The 13421-nt window shown below is 41.0% G+C and overlaps 1 protein-coding gene across 2 annotated transcripts in view; it reads left to right on the forward strand.

Moving 5' to 3' along the window:
* LOC117359300 (kelch-like protein 2) overlaps positions 1 to 13421 on the forward strand; it is a 244718-nt gene that overhangs the window by 23776 nt on the left and 207521 nt on the right. For both annotated transcript variants that reach the window (XM_033941843.1, XM_033941834.1), the window contains exon 2: positions 8592 to 8717. In XM_033941843.1, coding sequence (XP_033797734.1) covers positions 8705 to 8717 — 13 coding nt within the window. In that variant the 5' untranslated portion in view covers positions 8592 to 8704. The remainder of the gene's footprint in view (positions 1 to 8591; positions 8718 to 13421) is intronic.

Here is a 13421-nt window from a genome sequence, read left to right on the forward strand (position 1 = left end):
CTGTCATCTTCCCCCAATCTAGCATGTGCCCTTTTTCTCTCCTCCCCATTTCCTTCCAGCGTCTGCTCCCCTCTCTCGCCCCACTTCCATTCCGTGTCTGTCCCCTTCTCTCACCCCCCATTCCAGTCAGTGTCTGTCCCCCTATCTCAACCCCCTACTTCCATTCAGTGTCTGCACCCTCCCCTTTCTCCACACAATAAACCTAAAATGCCACTCAAACTCTTTCCCTTATTGGACCATCTCCCTCCCTTTCCCTCACCTTCATGGATGCTTTCCAAAACCAAAACTCTCTCTCTGACGGGCCCTGACAGGGAAGCCATTCTCATTAGTTGCACATGGCTGCCCTGAAGCTTCTCCTCTAATGCAACTTCTGGTTTCTGCTGGATTGCGTTGGAGGACAAGCTTTGGGGCAGTCATGCGCTTGTAACTAGTTAGAATGTTTGCTGCATCAGGGCCCCTCTGAGAGAGAAAACTGGTTTGGAAAAGTACCGGGAAGGGAGGGATTTTGCCCCGACAAGGGGAAGAGATGCCCAGATAGCGGGGCCCAGTGCATCTGCCCTGTTTGTCCACCCCTAATGCCGGCGGGCCCCCCTGATGTTTTCAGGCCCGAGGCATGTGCCTACTGGGTCTACCCTTTAATACGGCCCTGGAGGGGGGCATAGTTTCTTACAGCTCCTAATTTGAGAAAAGTTCATTTTGAAGGGGCAAGGAATTGTGCGTCTTTGATTTTGGATCTTTTTGAGCGAAACTGTTAACCTGTTTGTGTGAGAGTTGTAACTGATGCAGTGATTAACAAGTGTTTAAAAAGCCATTTGGTGGGTTTGTTTTTTTGGGGGGGGTGGTTACATATGGTGATGATGGCAGAGCAGGGGAAGTGGTTACACAGTAATAGTCTGGATGCTGTAGCAAAAATTGTATATTCAAGTTGATTAGCTACAGAGAGTAAAACTGATAGCCCGTTAGATACAGGTTTCACATTGGTTGTGATATTTTTAATGTTTTGTTGTTTGTATTTTTATCTTGGGTTTTTGCCAGGTGTTTGTGACTTGGATTGGCCTCCGTGAAGATGGGATACTGGGCTAGATGGACCATTGGTCTGACCCAGTAAGACTATTCTTATGTTCTTGTATAATGGTCAATGGTTTGAAGTGTGTATGCTTTTCGTGATCAGCCTTGATTTAAAATGGAATACCATAACCATAGATAACAACATTTAAAATTAGCACCTCCCTCTGTAGTGCATTTATATGTGTAGAAACTGTATAGGTGTCCTAAAATAACCTTCTATATCCGGCAGGTTTTAGCAAGATAGCAAGCTAAACTCGCGGCAGTCTTGCTGCAACCATTTTCAATTGCGAGTCTCCACGGGGCAGGAGCATAAGATCGCTTCTGCACCGGTTCAGCGCTGGACTACCAGGGCTATAAAGGTTGGCGTGCATGGGTCTGGGAGACAGGATGGTGCAGAGCCAGCCAGGCAGGACTCGAGAGGGATTGCTCTTGTCTTGGCTGAAGACTTTAAGGTAGATTCAGGAGAGGCCTGCACTGGGGCTGGGTGCAGAGCCTGGAAGGAATGACAGGACAGAACACCTCAGGGAAGGCAGGAATTGTGGATGTTAGGGAAGTGGGAAGGAAGGAAAGAGAGAATTATCAGTTCTTGAGTATTCACCATCGGTTTATGTTCCAGTTACCCTTTTCTCACACCTCCATTTATTTTTTTTGAGGGTGTGAAGGTTTCCTTGGTTTATATTCAGATGGGTCTATATTCAAGTATATACAGTTTAAAAAAGGGTTGGATAATTTCATAAAAGAGAAGTCCATAAGCCTTTACTAAGATGGCTTGGGGAAATCCACTGTGTATTCCTAGGTTATCCCACATACAGGTCTGGGACTGGTGTGGAAATGACGCACAAATCTTTTTAATTTATTTTTAATTCCACATAGATGAACTGTTTTCACTTTTAAGACTGAGTAGTTATTGAATTAGATACTATCCCCCTCTTTTACGAATGCATAGTGCAGGTTTTAGCGCCAGCAGCGGCGTTAACTGTTCTGACACTCATAGAATTCCTATGAGTGTCGGAGTAGTTACCACCGCTGCTGGCGCTAAAACCCACGCTTTGCGTTCTTAAAAGAGGGGCGGGGGTATATATTTTATCAGCATAGAGAAGAAAAGAAAATGAGGATTTTCTATTGAGATTTAAACATTTAAAATTCTGCAAATTGTAGATGCAAAACTATTTTCACACAAATTTAAGTTTTCTACCTCTTTAAGTCATTGTGATCTTACGTCACTGTCTATACACACAATTATAGTGTTATTGCTATTGAAGATTCCTGTTCTTTGAGCCATATTAGCATTCTAGTGTGCAAAATCAATCTTTGTAATGAATGGCTCCAATAAAATAGAATGGGAGGTGTGTTCATTAAGCAAGGTTCTCTGGTGTTAAAAGGGCTACCATGCCTTAAAGAATTACATTACAGTACATTTATAGACAGTAAAACCTTCCAGATCGATGTGGTTTATATAAACAAGAGACTGTACAAATCAGTGGATTACACTGTGTACCAGTTGAGAGAGATCTAGAACAACTCTATTTGGATTTGAATTTTAGATTTAATTACCATATTTTTCGCTCCATAAGATGCACTTTACCATAAGACGCACCATAGATTTAGAGGAGGAAAACAAGAAAAAAAACATTCTGCACCCAGCCCCCCACACTCCCTGCCAGGCTCTTCACCCAACCCCACACTCCTTGCCAAGCTCTGCACCCTGACCTCCTTCTGGTGGTCTAGGGGTAGGCCAGGACAGGGCAGGCAGGGACAGAGTACAAGGCGGACAGGGCACAAGGCAGGTAGGATATCCCCCCCTGTTTTTAATCCCGGCAAAGAAGAGAAGCAGTAACCCATACAGAACTCCCACCACAATGGATGACCTGCTAGGCCCCCTGGAGGAGGCACCCACACTAAGATCCTGCGAAAGCCACATGCCGCGCCTCTACAGCACCTACGAGCCAGATTGTGTCTAACACTCTCTGCCCAACCACCGACTCAAGGGACTCTCCCTCGAACCCATCTCCCCGCTGTTGCTCGAAACGCAGCTCTGAACGCTGACCCAGGAGCCATCACCTACCGGGTTGCCGATCCACCCTGTTACGTTCCCCGCCGGCCGCTAATGCAGGCCAGGTGGCCATGGCCCGCTCAACACACCGGCAGCAGAGTCGGGCCTGCACACAGCATGCAACACCTGTCTGATCCACCCCCGAAGATAGCCTGGACTGCAATTACCATGGAGGCACGGCAAGCCACACTTATGGCAGCTGCCCCCAAGCTGCCCGGCACCCGAACCCAAACGCACCATAAAACATGGGCCAGTGACCAGCAGAAGCGAGCTGTTACACAACGCCAAAGCCAGAAGTCTCCTTCAAGGATCAGGAACAGGCCTGTCGGGATTAAAAACAGGTACCGGGGGGTTTTTTGGGTTTTTTTTTGTGGTATTCGCTACATAAGATGCACCCTTATTTTCCCCCACTTTTTGGAGCGAATAATACAGTATTTGCCTTTTTTCCAAATTTGAGCTTAAGGTGAGTAATATTCAGATACACAAGTTACTTCCCTGTCCTAGTTGTACCTGGGACATTGGAGGGTGAAGTGACTTGCTGAACTTCATAAGGATAAGTTGCCTACTAGTCCACTCCTCCACTAAACTTTCAAAATTAAATGGTTTCTTACATCTATATTTATTTCAGTTGACCAAAAACTCTTTCTCTGATACTAATAACTGGTATGACTTTGTTCACATTGCTTTTGAGCTTACACAGAGGATTGCCCTTCCATCATAATTGATGGCAAGCTCTGTGTTTTTGATCAATTGAAATTATGCCCCTGAGGTAGGCAAACACTGAAACTTGGTTGCATTGGGTTTGGGCTCCTTCAATAAACTTTTATACACCATGCTGGTGTTTTATTGTCATTGTTTATTCATTGTCTTGTTACATTTTTTTCTCACTTTTGCTTTCAGTATTTCCCGTTGTCCCTTTTCATATTTGCTACCATTCTAGTCAACTACCTAGCTTCCCTTCTGCCACTGGTTCTAGGTGGCTCAGTTAATATTCGTAGCCTGCTTGAGGCAGATGAGCCAGGAAGGGAGATAATGGTAGATCCATTCCCATAGAAACTGGAAGTGATATCAAACTGGGATGCTGAAAAGCAGACCTGCTCTGGAGGCATTATCACTTCAGCTACTACTTACTGTGATTTGAACTACTGACTTTGCAAGTAATTTGTATCTTTCCACCTGAATCTCAAGAAGAACAAATTCATTGATTAAATAATTTGAACGGTAATTGTGTAGAATTATTGGATAAAATAGCCCCTATAAAGAATGTGAGAAAGGGAAAACAGGTGGTATGCCAATGATATTCATCAATTAAAACAAAAATGTAGACGGCTTGAAAGAAAGTAGATTAAGAATAAAACTAATAATAACAGAATGAATTGGAGAAAGGCAGTTAAAGATTATAAACATGCTATAATAAATGCTAAGAAGAGTTATTTACTCTTCTATCATTGATAGAGATATGATTACTCTTCTCTCATTGATAGAGATATTTCACATATTAGTAAATTGGTGTTTTCACATATTCATAATGGGACAGGTGAACTACTCTCCCTTCCGCTATTCAATTAGCAGACTATTATCAAATGAAGATGAATAATTTGTTTACAGAACTGCTTATACATGAGAGACCCTAGATTTATCATTAGATATATCATTATTCAAGTACACGGGCATCTACAATTGCAGCTGGAGTGCAATTTTGGAATCATTTACCTGGTTTAGTACAACAATGCAGTGCCAGATGGAAGTTTGAGAATGTTGAAAAGTCAACTCTTTGCAAGGCCATTTATTTTGCCTGCTTCTATGTTATAAGATCTGGGGCAGGACTTGAGGATATTGCTATGACATGTATAGCGAAACGCCAGCTAGCTATACATTGGCGGGAGCGAACAAGCAAGGACAGCGAGAAAGAACTTTAACATTAAGAACCATCCCTGCCTGAGCTAAGTTTTTCTTTTAAAAAATTTTTTTGATCACAGTTTGAACAGAACGCTAGGCAGGAGGGGGAGAGAGGCCAATGAGGTTGCTTCCCTTTCTAGTGCAGCTGTTTAGTTAACTTGCTGGCAGCGCACGGGGATCTGAGGCCACTCCCCTTGTAAAGTAAGAAGGTTTTGAAATCCATTAAGTTTAGATGGAAGAATACCTACCACTGGTCTTCATTTGAAAGTACTAAAGGTTACTACAGAGAGGTATTTTGTTTGGATTAGATTGATCTCTCTGAGTCCTATATATATATATATTTGGATTCATAGGACCCAATACATACCCTGGCGCATAATATAGGATTGATGATACCTATAAAAGTTGGGAAAATTTACCCCTCCCTCTGCAATCGGCTTTTGTAAAGATACTAAAGCAATTCTAGGAGTTTTACCTAGCCAAATAAATTTTGTTAGAATAATCTTTAAAACTGTTAGGAATAATTCTAGGCAGCAAACTATGGAAATTTGGATTAATTATCTTTCCATAAGTGTAGCATGATATGATTAATTTTGGTTTATATGGCATGATATGATTATAAAAATATGGCCTGAATTAAAATGTATTTCTGGGGCTGACCTCTGAAAAACTCTAGCCATCTGTCTTCATAGTATTGCAAGCCTGAAACAAAGAAATTAAGTACCCCTTTCAGTGAATACAAAAGATAGCTGGGTTTGGTACTAGTGTCAAATAGAACTTTACTCTGCAAGATATGCACAATAATAGAAGGTTAAGCAGTGTCAAACAGAACTCTATTCTCAAAGCTATGAACAGCAATCAGAGGCTGGAGAGGAACAAAAAGACACAGGGTTTGGAGCAAAAATGTTAACTTACCTAAGCAATCTGAAGCTGGGATGTAACAAAAGAGCTGCCAACTGGATGAAACTTTCAGACAATGACACTCTTAATCTTGCCAGTATCTGGTCAGCAGGAAACATAGGATTAGTTTGAACTGAATTCCTGAGTTGTGATTGGACACTTCCTGACTTGTGACTAGACCTGACTTCCAGCACTTATGGTCCATTAAAAAGGGGATATTCACTTAAACTCCTTCTCTCTTTGGATCACTGCAGGACACCTGCCCACCTTGCTGGACTTCTCATTTGCAATCAAGACTCCATGTTCCATGCCCAACCATTTGAAAGCTCATCATAAAACGCACTGAGTTAGTCCAATAAAAAAGTATTCTTATTTCCTTTGTATTTGGTTTTATTTCTATAAATTACCAACCATTCTACAAATAAACTTTTCTTCCAGCAAAGACACCATCTTCTCCAGCCACCCTCTGCAAACAACAGACCTCCTTTATCCTTCTAACCAGAAGCAACAATAAGAAGAAAGAATACTTTTTAGGCCTTTATCAGAGTTGGCTACTTTTAATTTAGCTTAATTAATCATTCTGCTTCTCTAGCAATATTTTATCTTGTGGCACATTTCCCTTGTTTAAATATCCCTAAATTGTAACTAAAATTACTGCATTGCTTGCATAATCTTATAAACTTGCTGTATAAAATTATGAATCTAGTTCTTTCTTAATGTTCTTACATATATATGATACTGAAATATTACACAGAGCTAAGTTATAGTCAAGTAGTGTCGTTCCTCAAATTAACATCTGTTTATATAATATATTTTCTTGTTATGGAAGTGCTTTTTGGACTTTAAGAAACTTAGAAGTACAGTAAAATCTTGGATTGCAAGTAACTTGGTTTGCAAGACAAGCAAAACATTTGATTAAATTTTAACTTGATATACAAGCGATGTCTTGCAATACAAGTACATACAGTATACACATATCACAACTGAGCCGATGGTTCTTCTCTCTCTGACACTACAAGAGTGTAATGACTGTTCTAAACAAGCAAAGTCTTGCAATACGAGTACATACAGTATACACGCGTCACATCATCATAATTGAGCCGATGGTTCTTCTCTCTCTGACGCTGCAGGAATGTAGTGACTGTTCTAAATGAGCGAAGTCTTGCAATACAAGTACGTATAGTATTTTGCATGAAAGTTTTTGGGGTGTGGAACGAATTGTCTGAGTTTCCATTATGTCCTATGGGGAAATTTGCTTTGATATGCAAGTGTTTAGGATTACAAACATGGTTTTGGAATGAATTATGCTCGCAAACCAAGGTTTTACTGTACAGTGGTACCTCGGTTTACGAGTGCACCGGTTTGCGAGTGTTTTGCAAGACGAGCAAAACATTTGCAAAATCGGTGCCTCGGAAACCGAGCATGGCTTGATTTACGAGCGCTCCCCCCCACAATCTGGCACCCTTCCCCCCGCGATCCGGCCCCCCCCCCCCACCATGATCTGGCACCCCCCTGCCATGATTTGCACCCCCCCGCCAAGATCTGGCACCCCCACCGACATGATTGGGCACCCCCCCCGCTGCTTCTTACCCTCATCTGGGCACCCAGAAGATCGGCCTCCTCGTCTGCTGAGGATTGAGCATTTGCGCATGCTCAAGGCTTGCGAGTTCACGTTCAGAACTGGTTGCCAATCGAGGTTATTCATGTTTAAGTTATGCTGTTTGGGGTTTAAAACATTATATGGTTTGATCCCACAAAATATGAAAAATTTAATTTGCAGGCCATTGATTAGACTATATTATAACATTACAATTCCCAAGTTGAAAGGGGCTTGTATCTAAAATATTGTTTTACTGTCTCCTTTCCCCATCAGGCTGGCTATGTATGGTCAAATCTTGCCAATTCAAATACAATCTATCATTTTTAAAAAAACACTTAAAACTTTTTTTGTTCCATAAATTCATTTTTAGTAATTAATAATGGGATAGTGTCTTGTTATTTATGAATATCCTAGTTTAATTAATCTTTTTTTTTTTTTTCAAATAAAAGCTTTTATTGAGATATACACCAAGTACAAGATATACATATAAGATGCAGCAACAATAACACAAAGAGCAATACACTGCCATCAAGAAAACAGCAGACGTGCTGCCAACAAGAAAAACATGTGCAATCCCAGTATACTAACAATAGCAAACTACAATACCCACCACAACACAACCCAAACTCCCCCCTCTCTCTCTCTTTCTCTCTCTCCCCCCCTCCCCCCAGGGGTAGTTTAATTAATCTAGTTCTTTTTATGTAATCCACTTTGAACTATTTGATGCCAGTAGCGGAATATAAATGATTTATCTGTAACCCAAAATTGCAGCATGGCCAGGAGATATGAAGTAGTGGTTTGCACTACAGCGGTGGCAGTTGGAGGGAGATGGTGGCTTTGGGAAAGTGACAGTAGTAGATTACTGGGCAATTTGCTAGAGCTCCATGGCTAAAGATAAATTCTCTTTGCCAATTAGTGTATCTGTCATGTGCGATTCACTTAAAAAAAAGCAAAGATAATTGTTTCAGTGATTATAGAATATTCACAAGCATTTTTTTCAGACCAGATTATTTTACAAGCCCTAGGAATGTACTAGTGTTTACTCAAAGTGCACATTTTCTGTGTTCACAGATGTACAAAGCTATGCCATCCGAAGCCTCATGATCCAAAAGATGATAATACCGAAAAGCACTGCCCGGTGACAGTGAATCCTCGCCACACAAAGAAAGCTTTCAAAGTTATGAATGAGTTACGAAGGTACAATTTTCATTTCCACTTTTCACTAGGGCTGCTGCTTGTTCTTCTATTGTGCTGATGAGCTGGTTAATGGTTCCTTGGAGGTGCTGCTTAGGATAGATGGGCTTATCAAGGCTGTTGGAGGTTGGAAAGCAATTCTGTGCAACCAGGGGACTTCTAACAGAAATCCTCATGCCAATTCTCTTCCTGAAACTCAGCTTGTGAACTCCTGGCCACTAAGTACTTACTCTTGTAGAAGAGCATTCTGTGCTCTTTTGTCATTTACAGAATACTGCAGTAAGAGTCTTCATTTTAAAAGTGAAAAATGGTTATGTAATATAACAATGATGTCATAGTGTTGGTGAATTGTAATAATTAATGGGCATCTCTCCTCCCCCCAAACCTCATTTGCTGTCTCTGTTCCTAAAAGAATGAGTAGCAGTGTCTTCTGCAGAGAGATCTAATTTTAATATCCGTAGGACTAGGCCTCCTCCCTCTCTGTCCATGCCAGCCCAATCAAGTTCTCTGTCAGTATTTGCTCTTTCTCCATCAGGGAAGATGGTTGGTGAGTATGTATAGTAAGGGAAAGGGACTTGAGATACTGCCTTTCTGTGACTACAATCAGATGGTTTACGTATTATATTCAGGTGATTATTTTGTACTTGGCACAGTGGAGGGTTAAGTGAATTGCCCAGAGTCACAAGGAGCTGCAATGGGAATTGAATCCAGGTTCCCAGGCTACTGTACTAACCAATAGGTTAGTACTCCATTCCTGTAAGAAAACTAAAAGCTTCAGCATCCCTAGGGAGTTGCAATAATCCAGCAGACCTAAGACTAGGGATTGGACAATTAGTCTGAATTGTGCTTGGTTGAAGAATTTTCTGATTTTACGTAGATTTCTCATGGTTAGAAAAGCTTTCTGGGTCGTCTTGTTGATTTGGGACTGCATTGTGCAACATCTGTCTATCGTAACTCCTAGGAGTTTTAGTTCGGGTTGTATTGGGTATTTGGTATTTTTGATTTTCAGTTCTGTGATGGTAGGAGTTTTGGCCTTTTCGAGCAAAAGGAATTTTGTTTTTTCTGAGTTTAGTTTTAGTTTTTGATCCATCATCCATTTTTCTACTGTATCTAAGGTTGACAGTGAGGAATTTGGTATCTGTGATGTTTGTAAGAACAAAAAGGAAGACTGTGCAAGAAAGAAGTCTCTAATCTTTTTGATCAAATGAGGACCATACTTAAGTTGTCAGAGTCACAAGAGGAAGGAGTGGCCAGGTGGTTAGAACTAGAGCCTCAACATCCTGTGGTTGTGGGTTAAAATCCTGCGCTGCTCTTGTGACCCTGGGCAAGTCACTCAATCCTTCATTGCCCTAGGTACGTTAGATAGATTGTGAGCCCACTGAGACAGATAGGGAAAATGCTTGAGTAATTGCGTAGATCAGTGGTTCCCAACCCTGTCCTGGAGGACCACCAGGCCAGTCGGGTTTTCAGGATAGTCCTAATGAATATGCATGAGAGAGATCTGCATATAATGGAGGTGCCAGGCATGCAAATCTGCTCCATGCATATTCATTAGGGCTATCATGAAAACCCGACTGGCCTGGTGGTCCTCTAGGACAAGGTTGGGAACCACTGGCTTAGATAACCTATAGGCAGTATATAAATACCTAAATAAAATATAAGTAGGATATCATTATCTGGCTGTCATTTCTATACCAACAAAACAATTTCCGTGTTACCAAGTAGTCAGTGATATAATGCTTGAGGCCTGGCAAGTGCTGGATGCATGTTACTGAGGAATAAAGGGACCTCATTAAGCTCTGTCCTTTGCCTAGGGTGGAGCAGGAAATGCCTTAGTTTCAGCAGTTTCCAAATGCATGACTGTTCTTGTAGAGGGCATTTCTCAGGGACTTCCATGATAGAAGACTGGAGAAACTTTTGAAATGGATCCAATCCAATCTTTCAGTTTATATACCGGATCATCCTCAAGACAACAGAGGTTCAACTTGGTTTACAGAATAAGAGACTGTAATAATTTCTTCAAATAAAATTACTCCAGGAATTCAAGACAAAGTTCCTGCTGAACCGGAACATACGCAGGTAGGGCTGGTCTCAGTTAGGGTACTGGTCTTTGACCTAGGGGCCGCCGCAGGAGCGGACTGCTGGGCATGATGGATCACTGGTCTGACCCAGCAGCAGCAATTCTTATGTTCTTATGTAACAATTTTTTGAAAGAGAAAAGTCTTTAGATAGTTTCTAAAGACATGAAGAGAAAAAGTAGATCTGATCTCAACTGGTAGTTCATTCCAAATAGAAGTAAAGATGTATACAATGGAATGAGAGACATAACCTAATGCCTTTATTCCCTTAATTGAAGGGAAAGAAAGGTTATACAGTTGAGAGGTTCTTGGTCTTATAGTTCATAAAGAATTAAAAGAGATAGGAACTGAGCAGAATGATTGCACACATGCGTACTAATAGCTTTCTAGGATTGTAAAATGAAATTAAAAAAATAATGATGCAAAATATTTTCATAAAATCCAAAATCTTATTTTTTATTAGATATCAATATTAGGTCATAAGAGTACGCAATTAATTTTTTTTAGCAAATCAATTGAGTATCTTTTGCATCAGAGAATTATTACAGAAGCCAAAACACTGGCCTTGCTCCTAACAATTCTAAAGTTTTTTTCAGTTACATGTCCATATATAACTTTTGGTTTAGTGACATCATCAAGTCTGACGACCAATAACATTTCTATGGGTGGTCTTAAAGTTTAGACAAAGAAACATTCCTCCATGTTTAAAAGTTATACAAAGTTTTCAGAAAATTACTTTTGATTTCTGAATTAACATTATAACATTCAAGAGAATCTATAATTATTAACATGGTGCTGATAAATTCTCAGCCCTTCCATACTGACAAGTTCTGAGCCTTAAAGGAAAAAAAACTCCTAAGCTGACAGATTCAAATTGCATGGCCTTACACAGAAAGCTTACTCTGGAGGAAAAGGGGGGGGGTTAAATCCCCCTCTCCTCTTCCTGAAGCGTGGGCTTCCAATGCCCCCCTTCTCCCTATTCTTGAGACTGACTCTAAATACTTCCAGATGTTGTGCTCAGGATTTTTTCTTAGTGTTTCTGCTTATAAACCATTTATATTTCACATTCATATTACATTCATGGGCCCCAAACATTCATAATTTCATTCATATCTTGGCCATTCATACTTCATACATTTTATATCTCAGTTTGGAATATGGAGTCTAATATGCTTTTCCTAACTGGCCTGAGCACATCTGTTAACAATTAGAACCACGAGGCTAAAGGCGGGAAGCTGAACAAAGAACAGAAACTATTCACTGGCACAAGATGGTGACCTAAGACAGGACAGTCATAGTACATACAAAAAACCTAAACTGGACTCCATGTAATCATGATTTCCACCATGATTTAGCTCAACAGCAAAGTACACAAGAAAACACCATTCTTTTCCTTATATTAATCTTTAGTGTGTTTTTTTCTTCTGGCCTTAGCTACATTATATTTAAATGTTTTATTCACCTATTTTTCGTACGCTTCTATTTGGGTGCGGTCCTTAACTAACACAGATGTTTGTCTAACTAGAATTACCCAGAATCATACGAAAAACTGGCGCTACAAAAATACTGCACTATCATGCTTCTGACATCTATCTCAATATCGTCCCATAACGAGCCACGAGCCACGATTCAGAACCAAAGGCAGAAATACAGTAGCACACTTGGTAGCACACTTGAACTGAATTCTAACGTGAACTGGCAACAAATGAAGAGCCCTCAACAAGGAAGACACATGATCATACTTCTTTTTCCTATAAATCAATTTAGCTGCTGTATTGTGGATCAACTGTGACCTCTTCAAGCTGCCCTTAGTTAGGAAAGCGTAAAGAGAGTTGTGCCAATACAATAGACTGGGCCAAAATAACAAAATGCTGTTGATGAAACAAATTACGGACTTTCCTTAACATTCGAAGGCTTAGAAAACATTTTCTCGAAAGATTATTAACCTGACTTTGAAACGAGAGTGAAGAATCCAACACGACACCCAGTATCCTTGATGAGAATTCAATAGTCAACAAGTCACCAGTCTTCAATTTAGGGCCAAACTACAAAAGTTTAGTCTTTGCAGAGTTAAGTTTCATCTGGACTGAAGAAGCTCGTTTGCAATGATGAGGATGATGAGGAAATAGGATTTGCCTTTCATTTGGGTATTTGTGGGGGCTATATTTCCTGGGCTTTACTAAGTCTAAGAGATTGTCACAAGGGTGCATGTTGGATTTAGCAGCAGTATTTCTCAAACGTGCTCAGTATGATAAAATTCTTGTGACTGGCAGCAGTACAAAATATACACTGCTTCCAGCTGGCCTGGTACCTTCCTGCTGATGCATCCTGCCCCTAAGTTACATCGGACGGAAAGGCCCTGGGCTGACTGGAGGCAGCATGTATTCAGTGCTGCTGTTTCTGCTGACTGCAAAGGCAAATATAAAGGGCTGCTGGGGGGAGGGGAAGAGATGCTGGGATTTGAAGGAGCAGGAAGGACTGAAGGGGCTGGAAGAAAGGAAGAGAGATGGAGAAATGCTGGCCCTGGAGGAGGTCGATGGGGGAAGGAAGAGAAAGTTGGAGATTCTGGCCCTGGGGGAAAAGGGGGGGTTGTGGGAGGAAGGAAAGAATGAGGGGAAATGGGGAAGGG

Source organism: Geotrypetes seraphini, chromosome 1 (genome assembly GCF_902459505.1).
Source record: "Geotrypetes seraphini chromosome 1, aGeoSer1.1, whole genome shotgun sequence".
NCBI classification, from domain to species: domain Eukaryota; kingdom Metazoa; phylum Chordata; class Amphibia; order Gymnophiona; family Dermophiidae; genus Geotrypetes; species Geotrypetes seraphini.